The following is a 17,505-nucleotide window of genomic DNA, read 5'->3' as shown; positions in this document are numbered from 1 at the left end:
TTTTTTCTTTTCTTTCTGTTTGGTCTCTGTTATGGTTGGTTTGCCTACTTATATAAGATAAGCATGGGAACCAAGCTCAAGGAGAAAGCAACTGGCCCGTGGGTCCCAGAGGGACTTGGGAGAGAAAGAGTGGGGGAAGGGAACGGTGAGCAAACAATACCATAAACAGGAACAACTTGGGAATTAAAATCAACAAGGGGGACATAGAGATCCTGGGGGTGCTGGAGCAACAGCAAACTAGCTGAGAGGAATCACTAAGTAGTTGAATGTGATGGTGGGGCAGGAGGAAGGTAAAAGGAAACAGAGGAACGATCTAGGAAGCAAAGCTATGGATAGATGTATGAGCATGCATAAATTCATAAAAATAGAGATATTTGCCTAGGTACATATATTTATATGGAAATACACTGAGGTAGTGGACAGACTTCAGGCCTCTCTGCTCATACCCTCCCTCAGTGCAAGAACACTTTGTTCTAACAATCTGGCATTCTGTGATGCTCACCCTCCCGGCACAATTGCTGAAGACAAAATGGGTACATAAGCAAATGTGAAGAAAGCTGATAGTGTCTGGCTATCAAAAGACACAGTGTCTGGGGTCTTAAAAGTTTGAAATTAAACAAGCAGCCATATAACAGAGAAGCAACAAGTCCACATAGTAACAGCACACCAGCCTGTGTGATCACGAGGTGTTGTCCAGACTGGGTAACAGGCATCAGAAGACCCACAACAAATTAACTAACAAAAACATATTGTTGAGAATGACGGGGTCGGAACAGAGACCCAAAGCCCATCTGTTAACAATGGGACATCCCCTCACAGAGGGGTCACAGGGAAGGGATGGGTCAACGAGGATGCAGTAAAGCACCGAGAAAACACACAATAGTCCTCTGATTCCTTGAGGCTTCCTCGCCCCCCTGCCCCCCCACTATCATGAACCCAGTGCTGCCTCTTATGGCGAGCTAGACCAGAGCATGTGCACAGATACAGCTAAGAGATAAGAGCTCACAACACACAGAATCCGGGAACAGGAATGGGAGTAGCGATACCAGAAGGGTAGGGGGAAGGCATGGAAAGGAGGGGAGGAAGGGGGAGCTGATTGCAATGATTGGCACATACCCACACCACATCCCCCTCCAGGGGGACAAACAACAGAAACCATGGGGGAAGGGAGACAGTGGTTGGTGTAAGATATGAAAATAATAATTTATAGTTTATCAAGGGCTCATGAGGGTGGGGGGGAGGGAGGGAAAAAAGAGGAGCTGATACCAAGGCTTAATAGAAAAATGTCTAGAAAAAATGATGGCAACATATGTACAAATACGCTTGAAGCAATTGATGTATGGATTGTTATAAGCGTTCTAAGAGCCCCCAATAAAATGATCTTTTAATAAAATAAATAAATAATGGAACCCACAGATTTCCACTCTGACCTCGCCTCCCTCCACCCCCACCCCACCCCCTCTCTATAAACCCAGATAGTGAGGATGAGGAGAGTGAGGTGCAGAAATCACTTGGCGAGGGCTCGGCAGTCCCAGAGTCTAGTAAGTAGGGGAAGCCAGTGCTCCTTGTGGAAAGGGCAGGAAGCCCTGTGCCCGAGTGCTTTGTGTGTGAGCAAAAGCCACGGAGCTGGAACACAATGGGTAAGGGTTTAAGAAGAAACAGCCTAATATCTAGATAGTGCACCTTGTTCAAATAGCTACAGGAACTGCTGGAAAAGATAGAGTCAAACAAGGGTCCTATCAGGAGAGGAAGTCAGGACACTGCTCGCAAATGTTGACTTGATACCTGGGAGAGGACACAAAAGAAGAGCCACGGAGGCAAGACGGTGGCCAAGGGGGGGAGATGCTAACCTCACGTGGACGGGTTTGCAGGAAGACTCAGTATGGCCTGTCAAGAGAGAATGGGTTGAGGTCATGTTCATGGTGTGAGAAGCTCTGATCTGGGACCCCAGAGACCTGGATATCAGCCATGGACCTATTACTAATGGTCCATGTGACTTTGGGGAGTCACTTAAGAAATGCCTCCAGAGTTTGTCCGACCTCAGCTTCTGCATCTATAAAGTAAATGCATAAATGGAACTAGTTTAGCTTTAAATTTCTAATTCTGTATGTAATGTATGGTAAGGCAAGTGAGGGTTTGGTTGTTTTTGTTTTACTCTGAAAATGGAATTTATTTCAATAGCAGTCCAATCACTTGGGATCCACCCCCAATTCTTCCAATGACAAATCTGCAGTAGTATGTATTCGAAAGCTCACTGACCTTTTAAAAATGTATGTCAGTGAAAATCAAACTAGATTAAACCATGGAAATGGAACATATTTTGAAAAATCGTAAGGGATATAAAATCAATGAGTTCACTTTAATTAAACCTTAAAAGTATCAAGTAGAGGACCGCAGGGGCACATCTTGGGTCTGTAGGCCTTGTCGCATGAGGGCCCACCCTCCTCATGGTCCAGAGCCTGGGGGCTGCTGGTCCCACCGAGAGTAGCACATGGAGGGGTCTGAGGCAGTGGTGACATTCAGAGTGACCACCCCCTGGAACGTGACCATAGCTGACGACTACTCGGATCTCTTTGATGCCAAGAATGATGTCAGGAACAGAGCAGGCAAGGGCACAGAGATCCCCACAGATCACATCTTGTGGCTTCGACAGAACCCGTGCTCTGTAGAAGGGAGGAAGGGCAGAAAGACTGGGCAGAGAGAAAGCTCGTAGGCTCACCAAAGGACAGGTGCACATTCCGGACCCGGCTGAACTACCGCGTGGTCGAATCGTCTGACGTTTGTCTTCACTGAGCCCCACTTTGCGGGAGAGTGTTACACATGCCCCTTTCCACTTCTTAATTTGTAGGTCCAAATACTTTCAAAAATTTCCCCCCAAACAGAGCAACTAGAGACACATGACCAGGGTGGTGGTATTTGTCTTATGACTACAGTTAGGTCTCTGGCATAGAGACCGGGCTGGACAGGGGTTTCCTCTCTTTCTCTTGGATGGCTGAGAAGAGCAAGTTAGGCTGGCCCTCCCCTTTTAGTTGCTTGACCGTCTGGAACCATCCTTGAGGTAGCCAGTCTTCTTTGGACTTTTGTTTATCCCTTTTCAGAGGTATGTGGGGATGAACACAAGCTCTCATTCCGTGCGCCCTTGAAAGCCAGTTCTTCAAGTGTGGGTGGGAGAAAATGTAATTTTCTGGTAGCACGTAAGAGAAACAGCAAATCTGAGTCAATAGGGTGACCTAACTGCCAACAAACCCTAACCTGATGGATGGGGCTCGGGTGTCCACACGAGAGGCACGGAAGCTCTAGTTGCTTTGGTGTTGGGGTACCCTCCCTAGGAGGAACATATTTTGTATTTCATACCTTTTGAGATTCAGAACTAAGGATCCATGTTTTAAGTGGGGGGCCAAAAGCTGACCTTCGTGCCCCCAGAACCCTCAAAATGGGGGAGATGAGTCTTCGTGTAGTGAGGACTGTCGGTAGAACACTGGGTGCTGAGTCAGAAGACCTGTGTTCCAGGCCAGCTCTGGGGATTATTAACTTTGCAATCCTGGGAGCTCCAGTGTGCCCTCTCTGCGGCTCCTTCTCTCCATCCGGGGCGTGGGTGGAGTGAAATGGCAACCTCACAGGCTTGTGGTGCAAATTAATTACACTCATGGCTAAGGAAATGATCTGTTATTGTCAAGTGCTAAGTAAAATGTTCTTTATTATTATCACCATCTTTTCTCCAAAAGATTTTGTTTGTTGGTTTGTTTTTTGAGATGTGAGTTATTGAGCCATGCCTGGAAGGATTTCTAAGGATTGGCACCATATCAATAAGAAATGGAAGGAACTAGCTAAGATAAATACTTCCCTTAATTTCAAACATTTACGAACATGAATGATGAACGCCAGGGCTCACGGGGTGACAGTCATCCCAGGCAGGATAAATCCCTCCTGATTAACAAGCTTGAATTAACAGGCTTCACCTACCTTCTTTGTCTTTGTTGACCCTACATTCCCGGAGCATAGCGCAGGGTGCAGATTCTGTCTCCATTTTAAATGTAAATCAGGGAGCATTCAAATTTGACTTCTAACCCAAGGCAGCTCAGAGATTACATTACATTGCCCCACCTTCTCGGCATGCTCTCCCAATAACAGCATACAAGAGAAAATGATGGAAAACAGACTTACAAATCCTGCACAGTGCTCACAGAAGGTTGGCTTGAGATAGGTCATCTCCTGAAAATTATGGATAAATCCTGGTCCCATTTTACAGTGGAGTTGGGACTTCGCTCTCAGGAAGTAAGCCATCATTTCATCTTTACTGATTAGGCCATCCCTGTTAAAGAGAATTTTTTTTTTTTAGAGCCATCTTTGAATACCATATTGTTAAGTAATCAGCACACTTAACCAGCCATCTCCCAAATGGTGGCCAAATGAGGTAGAGATTGTTCGTTTCTTTGTCACATCTTAATGGGAGGGCAAGACTCCAAAGGACAGCTCCTAGTGCCCCAAACATTCTTAGTAAGTAGGAAAATGGGCTCCGTGTGTGCACAGAGCCTGTTCATGCGTGCACACACATGTGCATCACAGCAATGACGTCTCCTTCATTATGAAGAGGTGCTTCTAGAAGGGCATATTTTTTCTCATCCTGGCTTAGCTACAGGAAGCAGGACTCAGACCGCTAGAGAAAGACAGGCCACTGTGTACACTGGCCCACCATTCCCTCATTCATTCAGGCCGATGTCATCGGAGCCAAGGCCATGGTGATCTTTATAGCCATGCCTTACTGCCCATGGCCCGTTTATGAGAGCATTCACCCAGGTCTTCTCCAGACGGACTAAACCTTCAGTTCCACCCTCTCCCTCATCTCCTTTCTCCACATAATCTGACCCAGGGACCAAAATGATCCGAGAGTTCTGTGTTGCCAGGTCTTCTCACCCCTTGCCAATACGAAGTCCGTTTTAATCTCTCTGTCTTCACGGGTCCTTCTATCTCAAAGGAAGAGATGCTCCCACCTCCGCAGCCTCCCAGAACACTGTCCATGCAGGCTCTGCTGAGCCTCTTCACCGATTGCTTCCTCTGCCTACAAATACGTCCCAGACTTCCCCTCCCCCAACTGAAAACCACACTCTTGCCCTTGACTCAATGCTAGCTCACAGGGCTGCCTGCCGGTTGCTGAAGACTGTGACTGTTTACGGGAGTAGAAAGCCCAGAGTTCCTCCCGAGGATCTGCTAGTCATTCGGAACTTCGGACCATGTGGATTTCACCTCCGCACATAACCCCTACGCCATCGGGCTGCAGTTCCCGCCCCAAATACCCCTTTATTTTTTCATTCTACTATCATCTCCTGTAGCTTTCTTTCCTCTCTCCTTATCCCCACAGTTTTCAAAAGGAACGTTCATTAGCTATTCTTATTCTTTTATCCATCTAGTCAGGTTCTGACCCTCACCTGCCTTCCACAGTGGGTTTTCTCATTCTGTGAACTTGGCCCCTGGCATGGGAACTGATTCCTTTTTGACATTCTCTATACTGTGGACTGAGTGTGAGTGTGTGCTGCCCTGCTCGTCCTCCTCCCCCTCACACTCCTCTGGCTCATCTACATGATCCACTTCTTTCTTTACCTTCTACACGAGGGGAAGGGCGTCCCGGACACATCTGCCTTGGGCCATGCCCTCTTCCCTCTAAGCCTCCCCTCAGAGATGCATGTACTTTCTCCAAAACCATATTCCAACCCCATTCCTTATTTCTCTTCCCCCCAAGGCCTCAGCTACAGAGTTCTTTATTGCTGGTAGCCACACCATAACATTTCTCCAAGCTTCAAAGGTGAAGCTTCCTCTCTCAGCGTACCCAAATCATCTTCAATAATAGTTCAGGCTTATTGACATCAAAGTCATCTAGTGTTGAGCCCAACTCAAGAACTGCACTCCCCCTTTCAACTCCGGTATTTACTCACAAGCACACAGAAGGAAGCTAGTTTTCTGGTGGGAGTACACCCATTGAGAAAATGGAGATACACACACACACACACAGAGATGTATGTGTGTGTCCTATACATGTGTGTGTGTGTCCATGTTCCTAGGTGTGTGCTACTACTCATGGAAAGGTCGGTGGTCTGAACCTAGCCAGAGGTGCCTCAGAAGACAGACCTGGAGATCTGCTACCATAACCATGATGGAACACGCTGTGGTTTCGTTCAACTCTGTCACACGAGGTCACCATGAGTCAAAATGAGATCGATGTCAACAAGTTTCATGAGATATGTATCTCACCACTAAGTCACCCTGGCAGCACAATTCACCTGGCTCAGGCCTTTTTAAAGCTGAATCGGGGACTAGAGGGCTAAGAATGGTTGCTCCCTAGCGTGTGCTCCTCCTCTCATCACCTCAACCTGCTGCGAACCAGGGAGCCGTCCCGGGGTGAGAAGCCCGTTTCCAGCCCCTCTTGGATGGAGGCGCAGGCTCCGTGACTGTGGCCGAAGGAGCATGAACAGACACACCACGTGACACAAGGGCAAAGGCATAAAGGCTCTCTGCTTCTTTACCCTCATGTCTCACATCTGCCACGGATGCAGGCGACTCCAGGACCTTACTGCTGTGAGCTGCCAATGAATTGTTCTTGACCATGACAACCTTAGAGGTGACAAACCTGTGTGCTGCCCCGTCTTGTGCCCTCTTCATTTGTTTTGCTATGTTCGAGTGCCCTATTGCAGCTGCCATTTCGATCCAACTTACTGAAGGTTTCCCTTGTTTTTACTGACCCCTGCACGTTTCCAACTACTATTTCCTTTTCTAGCGATTGTTTTTTCTTCATTATGCATCCAAGGCAAGCCAGCCAAAGTCTCACATCCTTTCTTTGAGGGAGCACGCTGATTATAGTTCTTCCCATTTGTTTGCTCGGTTGACAGTATGCTCAGCATTCTTTGCCAACCTCAGAGCCAGGACACATTGATTCTTCTATCTTCCCCTTTCACTAACCTGTCCTTTGAAGGACTGGTCCCTGAATGACCAGGACTGGGAATGAAGACCCGGACACAGGAGTCCACATGAGTGAGGAAAACAAAACAAACCTTGAATCAAAATGATGAGATCGTGAGGCTACCTAACTGCTGGACCTGGAACTGTCCCACCCTCTCTGCAGAGAAAAGCATCCTTCCTCAGCTCACATTGAGGGCTTGCAAAGGTCCTTGTGGTGGTTACATAATTTGGTGTCAATTTGGGACTTGAGAGGATTAAGAGTGAAAGGTGGAGTCTAGTCTGTCAATCAGATCATAGCCAATGAGGCCTCTGTGTGGGCATGGCCTCCTGAGAATTCTGGGAAATCCTGCTTTTGCTCCTTGGGGGTGGGAGAGACTCTCTCTCACTGCTCACTCCCTTGGAGACACTCTACTGACAAGACACGTAGCACATGCTGATAGACCCTGTGCCCTGGAAACTGGAGAAGCCACATGGACCCCTGCCAGCTCTGAGATGCTTACAATGCTACTGGATCCACAGACTTTCTACACACTGGCCTGTGACTGTCCTTCATTCGGCATCATTGCATGTGTTTCATGAGTCTGAAGAGGACTTTATAGATTGGTATCAGCATATGGGCTAATACTGGACTCACGGGCTTGGATTGGACTGGGTTGGGATGCTCTCTTAATATACAATTACCCTTTATAGAAAACTCTCTCTTATACACATATGAGTTTCTATGGATTTGTTTCCCTGGTCTTACCCAGACTAACACAGTCATCAAGGAGTATATCCACCGACTCTCCGGAGGACCTGACTGTCCTGTGAGTGCCATACCACCTGGGCTCACCTGGGCATCACCTCAGACATCCCACTGTTGCTCACATACACCCGACCTGCACTCTGTTAAACAGATTGTTTTTAGTCACTAAGTAGAGTTAGGAAAATATGTCAATCAAATGAATGAAGACGTTTTATTTGGTCGCTGACCCACTGAAACCTCTCGCTATGGCCTAAAACCTATTTCTGAGGTTTCGTCACAGGAGGCATCATTTAAAATGAAACATCCCTGAAAATACAAGTTCTCAAAGAGCATTTTGGGAGAAAAATGATAACCTGCATGTTAGTCAGGGTTGAAGGTAAGATCGTTTGTAGTGAATAAATGAATACATTTCCCCATACAGATATATTTGTGCAAGTATTCACGAACTCATCTCTCAAAGAGTGACAGTGCATCTTACCCTATTTAAAAATGTTGGGAAGTCATCCTTAAAAATAGTTGTTTAGTTGGGTTTAATTTCTTATTTCCCAAATTTGACCAATTAATTCTGCTTTTTAAAGTACTAATCACCAGCTACCTGTACGGAACACAGGTTAGAAAACATTTCCTTTCTGAGACTTTTCCAGTTTCACTTGAAGCTTCGATGCGATGGTTGTTGCGAGGTGCCATGATATCAGTTTCTACTCAGAATGGAGACAAGGTGACCCCAGGACAAGACGGCCTTGCGCAAATTCGCCACCGTCAATTTGATGTATTAATTTAAGATATCTCATTGTCTGGCAAAACAGTCATATAACCTATGACTAGATCAAATTTTCTGGTAACATCCTATCATTCGATCTCCCTCTTGGCCCATTTTAAAGTTGTTTCAGTTAAAAAAAAAAGGTGACGGGGAAGTACACTCGGGTTCAGTCTCCAGAGAATCCCCTCTGTCTAGGGACCAGGGATGGATAGCCCTCTGATCATGAGGAAGGAAACGGAAAGTGAATGGTTGCAGATGCAGTTAGGTTGACATTTAGCTCCCTATCATTTGATCTCCCTTCTGATTCCTTTGGTGCAGTGGTTATGAGTTGGGGTGTGACTCGCAAGGTCAGCAGTTTGAAGCCTCCCGGCGCTCCTCTGGGGAAGGAGTGAGTTTTTTATTCTCCTGTCAAGAGTCACCGTCTCAGAAAGTCACCGAGCAGTTCCGCCCTTCCTTAGAGGGTCACTGTGAGTTGGCCTTGACTAAATGGCAGTGAATGACTGGTGCTTCACTTACATTTGTTCTAGAATATTTTCTGCTTTCTTTTCGACTGAGGTGTTTATCTCTTTTGCTTTATTACCATTGTTAGTTTTTTGTTCTTTACACGTGTTTCTGTATATGAAATCCAGGATCGGTTAATCTATAGAAACAGTCACTGGATGATTGGCTCCTTGGGGTTGGTACGGAAGGCTGGTGTACTAATAACGGTGGGCACAAGAATGAATGACATGTTCTGTGACCGATTGTGGTAATGATTGACCAACTCTTCTTGATGCGACTGAATTGTTGGATTGTATGACATGTGAATTGCATGCCAATAAAATGGTTGGGAAAATAAATGATCAAGTAAGGAGTGTGGTGGGGAGGGGGAGCCTTTAAAAATAGCCAGGAAATCAGAACTGTTTACATCGCTTCTCGGGGTTTTCCAAAGCAGGTCTACTGAATGACAGCTGACTGCTGTCAGAAGCCACCGAGAAGCAAGCAAAGACTGAGAAGTATCATTAGGTCCAGGGCTTACTCCACATCATAGATACAACTAACTAAGGAGAGAGGCGAGTATTTCGCAAATAACACACTTTATGTTGTAAAGGAAGTTTGTGTTTTGTATAATTTAACTTATTTTAAAAGCATTTTTTGTTCTGGACAAATCACAAAATTGAATTTAAGGTTTTAAGACATTTTTGCTAAAGTATCAAGACTTTCTTTGGTGTTTTGAATTACCAATATCATACTTCTTTTAAAAATCTACACCGGCAAAATTATTGGTATAGGTACATTTTGATGTAATTTGGACATTTCACTTTTAGAAAATTAAGCAATTAGTACAGATAGTTTTACAATGAGGAACAAAGCTCACATCAAATTATTAATGCCAGGTTTCCTCAGTAATATTTTTTTAAATAGTATTTTTAGTGAGCTAGGGTTTAATGACTTAATTTTTCAAGAATCATTTGATGCTGAAAACACATACATATATTTTTTTAGAAACTGAACTGTTTTACACATGTTTTCATCAGCAATAAATGAGGGTTTCAGTTTCTTCACCACAATACCAACATGTGCTGTTTCCTGGTTCATTTGTTTTGTATCCTTACCATTCTAATACAAGTGAGGTGTATCTCATTGTAGTTCTGATTTGCACCTCCCTGATGGCTCATGCAGTTAGACCCCAGCAGCTGCTCTGCAGGAGAAAGATGCGGCAGTCTGCTCTCGTTAATATGAAGGCTTGGCAAGCCTTTGGCGCAATTCTACCCTGTCCTGCAGGGTCCCTACAGAGTGGAATCAACTGGATGGGTTAAAGGTTAACGATAATTGAGCATCTTGCCACGCGTGTCTCGGCCATTGGAATATCCTCTTGGGTAAAATGTCTGCTCACGTGCCTTTCTCATTTTTTTGCTTTTGGCTTTGTGTTGTCGGGTGTAGGACTTTAAAAAAAATACATTTTTAGACACGAGACTCTTATCAGATACATGCTTCCTGAAAAATGGCTTCCAATCTCTAGGTTGACTTCACATTTGTTTGATAAAGTCTTCCATCAAACGAATTGGCCTCCACTTTTGGCAGAAGTTCAAGGTTGGCGAAATGGGTAAATATTAGAAGTAATGCAGGAAATGGAGAGCTGGGCTAATTTGCAAATGGGTCCTCGAGCATGATACGGATGATACGGTCTGCCCCCTGGTTCCGTCCATCCAGCCATGTTCACATATACCAAGAAAAAGTGAGTGAAAAGTAAGACAAAGCTCATTACAGCACCAGCGTTAACATGGCCAAGACATGAGTGACGGTTTCTTTGCTCCTCTCTAATAATCGTTTTCCGCTCTGGGGCAGTGGGATTTAAAAAGGACAACATGCAAACTTACTGGTCTTTGTCGAGCACACAGAAAGAATCCAAGAAGGGAAAGTTGGCGGCTATGCTTTCAAAGTCCTCTTGGGAGATGTACCCATCATGGTCATGGTCATAGTTTCTGAACACCGACTGCAGAAGAAGGACAAACATGTCATGAATGACGATGTAAGAGCCAGACTTCAAGCTTGTTAAGGTGACACCTTTGATAACTAGCAAATGATCCCTCTCACTAAGGAGTTTAGAATCTAGTGCCAGATAACTCCAGTAAGAAGCCAGATAGAGCACTATAGAGGAGGAGAAGGTGTAGAAAAAAGAAATGAATTTGACAAAGGATTCTTGGCAAATATGAGGCCTAAGCTGAGACCTAAATGTTGAGTAGGAGTAAGGCTTAGTGAAGTCACAAATCTCAATAGAAAATGGAGCTTTAAAAAATTCCAATTATTTTAAAAATGAGAGTACATATTGAATATAATTCCAATCAAAAGCTCAGTGGGAACTTGCTTTAAATGAACAAGTTGATCCTAAAGTTCAAATAGGAGTAAGAATATTAAGAATAGTGGGAAATATGTTTAAAATTAGGAGCAATGTGGAGAGTATGCCCTACCAGAAATGGAATATTCTAAAAACTGCCTTAGTACCCTCTATAGCTCAGTAGGTACAGCAACAGGATCTCTCAGCCAACAACTGAAAACTACCTTCATCAAAATAATGTGGTATTATAACTTACTAGAGAGAATGGAGTCTAGAAATGGATTCATGAAAATATAACCTAACAACTCCCCACCACCAAAGTGAGCCTGACTCCTAGAAGCCTAGTACTGCCCCTTGTGGGTCTCTGAGAGTATACCTCTCTATAAGAGTGGAACACCTCATCTGTCTCTGAGGGGTACTTGGTGGTTTTGAACTGCTGACCTTGTGGTTAACAGTCCAATCAATACGTAGGATTCAAAAAGCATTTTTCCAATCCACAAGGCTATCTAATAATTGGGGTTAACTGGCTAATAATTCTACAAAATAAATGTCCCCCAAACTAAATCTTAGATGCATTAAATATTTTAATATAAAAAGTTTTGGGGTTTGTTTTTCTTGCTGGTTAAGTTGATTCTAACTCATAGAGACCTATGGGACAAAGTAGAACTGCTCCATAGAGCTTCCTAGGCTGTAATTTTCATGGAAGTAGATTGCCAACTCTTTTCTTCCAAAGAGCTGGTGGTCGGTTTGGAACACCTAACTTCTCAGTTTGCAGGTAACACCGAATTAATTGCTGTACCACAAGGGCTCCTTCTCCAAGGAGGCTTCAAAAAGTTCATAGAAAAATTCCATTTATCTTTTATTTTCCTTGAATCTTTGAAGCCACTTAGTATTAAAAAAATTAAACTATGGAAATACCAAAGATTGTGTGAACCGATCACAATGATCTACCTATAACCCCTTCCCCAGGGGGATGGGCAACAGAAAAGTGGGTGAAGGGAGACAGCGGTTGGCGTGAGACATGGAAAAAATTAAAAAATGATCAATTATCAAGGGTTCATGAGGGAGGGAGGAGGGAAGGGGGGAAATGAGCTGATCCCAAGGGCTCAAGAAGAAAGAAAATGTTTTGAAAATGATGATGAAACATATGTACAAATGTGCTTGACACAATGGATGGATGGATGGATGGATTGTGATAAGAGCCGTACAAGCCCCCAATAAAATGATTTTTTTAAAAAGAAAAGAAAATACCAGAGGTAACAGATGACTGTTTTTTGTTTAAGATATTTGAATGGCAAAGTCTTTGACATGTCATCAAAGTCTGAAGCCGCAATGAACAATGTTCTATTTATAAACAGTTAAAATACATACAAATAGTCAATAACAATGTGATATCTATCTCATATGATTGGAGACAACCTCAGGAGACTAAGACAAGTGTATTATTGAGAGAACTTGTCTGTAGCCACGATCAATCAGGACATGTTGAAACACATTTTATTTGGAATAAACCCATGGATGTGAACTGGAAACGTAGTAGCAACCCTTTTTGATTTGCCCCCATACAGCAAGCTTTACGTTCTGCTGCAGCTATTCCACTTCTGAGAGTCTTTTCTACAGAAGCAATTGAACAAGTCTGCTGGTATACATTTCTTTGGAAAAGATCATCTAAACGTGCTGGACTGTGAACTCAACAGTCGGCGGTTCAAACACACCAGCGGCTATGTAAGAGAACGCTATGGCAGATTGCTTCCAAAGGATTTATTTACAGCCTTGGAAATCTCAAGGGCCATTTTGTAGTAGAGGTTCGCGGCGAGGCAGCATCACTTTGGCGAGTGGAATTACCAAGGCCTGAAAGTGACATTTTCTATAATGTTTGAATATTTACAATGTTGTTCTTTATCGTCAGAAAAAAAATTAAAAGATTTTTCCATTGCCCCTGGCTAAGTAGGGGCTTTTAAAAACACCTCTCTAAGGCCTCTCTATAAACACATGCATGCACTGTATATTTGATTTGCATTCCAGTACAACTTAATCTTCCTCCCTTTTCCCAATGCTCTCTGTCTATTCTATTTAAATACATTTCCTGATGTTACATGCTGCCTCAAAAGTATTTTAAAAACAGGTAGCCTATAAATGAGTGGATCATTTAATTAAAATATGACTGCTCAGTACCCATTGGAAGTTTGTCCACAGGTAACTCAACTGTGCACAAAACATACAGCATTAGTATTTATATTTTTGGCAAGTCAAAACTTGGGCTTCCTAGGTAACACCAATATTCAATGTGTTTGGTGGGGAATAAAAAAAATGGAGGTTCAATTTCACCCAAGAGCCACCTTAAAAGAAAGGCCTCAAGCTCTACTTCTGAAAACGTAGCTGCTAAAAACAATGCCAAGCAGTTTTACTCTGAGACACACGGATTTCCCAGGAGTCAGAATGGACCCTCAACAACTGTTTTGTCTTATTTCCATACTTATTCTTAGCCAGCATTAAAATGGTTGTAAAACTAGTTTGGAGTATTGATTTTGTTTTGTTTTTACTAGCCTACCATTCATGCAGAGAGAATAAGCTTTATTTCCAAATAACAGTTAGCATAGAAATTCGTACGGAATTCACTCGTGTTATTTGATCAAGCTAACGATAGGCAATTTCCCAACACTGGGCCAAGCGGAGGCTCTTCTTCTAGAAGATTTTGGAATTGGAGGCAAAGGCATAGAGAGTGAGGTAGGCTTGTCCCCCTGGGAATGGGGAGTAGCGGGCAGCAGTGGAGTAAGAAGTGTGTAGAGACCAGGGGGAGTAAGGCTATTTCAGTCTTTCGTTTCTGGGTCTCAGAGCCTCCTCCGTCTTCTTGGTCCCCAAGGGCCCCTGGGTCCTTCTCCCTCCCTCCCTGGCAGTTGGGTGTGCAACTGTCTCATCACCAGCCTGCCTCCATTGGGCCTTATCTTCTTCTCAGCACCAAATATCCTCTCTGTACTACCTTTTACAATCGTTTCCGTCCTGCCTCATGTAGTCCAGAAAAATATATTTCAGCATCTCATAGTTGCCTGGATTACCTAAGATGTAAAAACGTTCCTCCTTTAAGGATCTTCTCCCAGCATGTCGCACGGACTCAGTCCTGTTTCCCCCGAACCAGTGTGACTCATGAAGACGTTTAACAGGGACCCCAGTGTCCGGGGCTGACGGTGTTTCTATGTCCCTCATTTGAGCACCCTCCTCTTCTGCCTCCATACAAGGAAACCCATACGAGCCAGAACTCAAAGGGGGTACCTTGCTTTTCCAGGCGTCACACGGTATTTGCCTTTGACAGTGTGCCCGCATAGGGCTATTCTCTCACTCATGTTGGATATCATTGGTTTTCCTTCTTGGACAGGTTTCTGCCTTGTGCTCCCCACCCCCACCCTAAACTTAAGTGGAGTCATGCTGCTGTGCCAGCCTCCCAAATATATACAGCACGTGACACTATCCAACTCATAATTGTCCCTGCCCTTGGGTGATCGGTGGGCCATGCCTTGTCTTGGTGGCCTTGCACGGTATGGGGACCCATAGGAGCTTTTCTTGGGTAATTCTAATCCCCAAATAGCCTGGTGTTGCCATGACCATGGCAACAGGAAGCCCGGAAAAGGAAGTGTGGAAAGCATTTGAACACGTGACAACAGACTGAAGGGAAGAGGAGAGGGAAAGAAAGGGGCTCTTTCTAGAAGGTTCTCTTCCAGAGACCAATGCCAGGGAGAGCCCAGTCTGCTAAAACACCCTGCCTACCAAACGGGCTATTTGCGTGAATTCCATCGGCTTCCTGCAGAACTGCAGAATATTCTGGAAAGAGAAAGGGGCCCTCTTGACTGTCCCTCAACCACGTACCTCAACTAATTTCCGTATGTGCTTGTTGATGACCGTGGGATCCGGCTTTGGGATGACTCCTGAGGCCCACTCCAGGGGCACCACGGGCTTGGTGGGCGTGGTAGGGGAGGTAGGCTGCTGACAGGAAGCACATACATTTGTTGTGTGTTGTGCAAAATACATAACAAAGCATTTGCCAATTCAACAATCTCCACATTTTCAATTCACTCAGGTTGATTACGCTCATGATATTTAAGCACCACCTTCACTCTCTTTATCCAAACGATTCTACCACTAGCTGAAACCTCGGGGCTTTGGTGGTGTAATGGTTACACGTTGGACTGCAAACTGAAAGGTCAGCAGTTCTAGACCACCGGCCGCTCCACAGGAGAGACAAGACTTTCTTCTTCCTTAAAGTGTTACAATCTCAGGGCAGTTCTGTCCTGTACTAGAGGAGTCAGAAGGTGGTGAGCGGAAAACACATTTTAAAATAGTAACTGAAGCCTCAAGCAATTCAGACTAGGGATGATGGAGAGAAAACTAACTTTAGGATATTGTGACCAATGACACTTTACATGTATGTAGCGCTTAGATGTTTATAAAACATTGGCATCTTTTGTTAATAGAATCTTATCTGTAACTGAGTGCATGTTTGGATAGTGTGTTTAGCTTGGCAGCAGATAAAATTCCAAGTTGGCAAAGCGTTTATCTTGAAAATTAAATATTATAAATGAGGGGGAAGTTTCCATCCAACACTCCCAAATATCACTGTCACATCCTGAAACATACATGTAACAGCCCATCAAGGACTCTGTCATGATGCACACATGTAAAACACCAGTTTGCTCATTATTTTACACTCGGTATCCCTATGAGTCAGTGGTTAAGCATAGTCGATGGTACCAGTGCAAGGTCAAGTTCACGTCTTGAAGCCTGCCCCTCTCTCAACACAATTGCTTCTGACCTTTCTGGTAGTCATTCGCCCACTCGAGACCTCTGGTGTGACTGTGGCTGACATACTTTAGACATTCTGTGGGGCAAGACCCTCCCTGGGAAAGGACCTCAAGCTTGGACAAGTGGAGGGTGCAGGCCTGGCACGGTTTCTTTTGCTTGTGCTTAGTGTTGCCTTGAGGTGGTGTGGATTCAATAGCATTTAAGAAGGGCAACGGTCCTGTAGTGGATTTGCTTCCTCCGTAGCAGTTTCCACAGAATTGCAAGGTGCCTTTCCTTAAGAACCTGGGGAAATAAAGGTGATCATGCCCCACCGAGCTTCCTGTGCCCGTCTCTGGGGGGCCCTCACCACGGTAAACATTGCTGCTGCTGCACGCAACCTCATACTGGAAGGTTCTGATACTTGATAATATGTTTGGAATAAATAATTTTTCAAGAGTTGTGGCATCTATGCAGAGAGTGAGAGCTCTAACAATATTGTGAGGAAGGTATTAATAGTATCCTGAATGCTACCATCAGGACCAAACATTACGTGCTATTTGGATAGGTTCACAACACACACACACACACACACACACTCCACACACTTCCATTCACACTCACATGTATGCCACATGTACACAGCACTCCAAAATAAATGCACACATCATAGAACATTGTAGCCAGCCATTCATCTTGGTAAACGATAAACACATTTCCCAGAGTACACCAATTGCCGCAAACTCCCAGGGATGCCATAGATATTTCAAGTTTCCAGGGAAAACACTATACTCTATGTCTGTCAGCTAAGGGCCGAAATTAACCTAGCAGTAAAATATCTACGACTTATCTGCTAGCTTAACTTATTTCTGTGAAGCAAAAGCAATGGGTTCCAATAGGATTTAAAAATTGCCACCAGACATGTGCAGCTGTGAGTCAATGACTGTGCCTAAAGAATCACATGAAAATATTATTTTGCTTTCGATGTGTGTGTATCAATTTTTCAAGTGAGAACATTAATATTTATTCTGCTATTTGGACTTAATTGTTCTGTGCGTGGAACTCTTACATACACGGGGGCTTCAAAAAGTTCATGGGAAAATTCCATTATTGTTCCATTTTTCCATGAACTTTTTGAAGCCTCTGCATACTTATTTTTTTTAATCATTTTTTTGGGGGCTCATACAACTCTTATCACAATCCCTGCATATTTATTTTGATCTAGGAGTGCCATGGGAAAAAAAAAAAATACCATTACCCCCTGTCGGTCTAGGACCAAGTATTCCAGTGATGTCTGCCCGTGATAACTGCAGATGCGTTAAAGCTTTATGCCCTCGCTTGTGTGACCCTGACTAGCGAGTACTCTCAAATTCGCAGCATGTGTCAAAGACGATGCACACTCAAAAGATGCCCCGCCACTTGGAGAAGAGATAGAAAGGCCTTGAGAAATAGGTTTTCAAA

At 44.2% G+C, this 17,505-nt stretch overlaps 1 protein-coding gene across 1 annotated transcript in view; it reads right to left on the bottom strand.

The window, feature by feature from the left end:
- Nucleotides 1-17,505, bottom strand: part of RASGRP3 (RAS guanyl releasing protein 3) — a gene marked incomplete at its 3' end in the record, with an annotated part of 89,272 nt that overhangs the window by 7,626 nt on the left and 64,141 nt on the right. Inside the window, exons 12-14 of the mRNA XM_045287026.1 lie at nt 15,136-15,249; nt 10,817-10,932; nt 4,165-4,312 (exon numbers count right to left, since the gene is read on the bottom strand). Of these exons, the coding sequence (XP_045142961.1) occupies nt 4,165-4,312; nt 10,817-10,932; nt 15,136-15,249 (378 nt within the window). The remainder of the gene's footprint in view (nt 1-4,164; nt 4,313-10,816; nt 10,933-15,135; nt 15,250-17,505) is intronic.

This window comes from Echinops telfairi, unplaced genomic scaffold (assembly GCF_000313985.2).
Source record: "Echinops telfairi isolate 266 unplaced genomic scaffold, ASM31398v2 ScPeMD7_10;HRSCAF=50, whole genome shotgun sequence".
In the NCBI taxonomy this organism is placed as follows: Eukaryota; Metazoa; Chordata; class Mammalia; order Afrosoricida; family Tenrecidae; genus Echinops; species Echinops telfairi.
The sequence above is the reverse complement of the archived record's forward strand: the minus strand, read 5'-3'. Positions and strand labels throughout refer to the sequence as shown.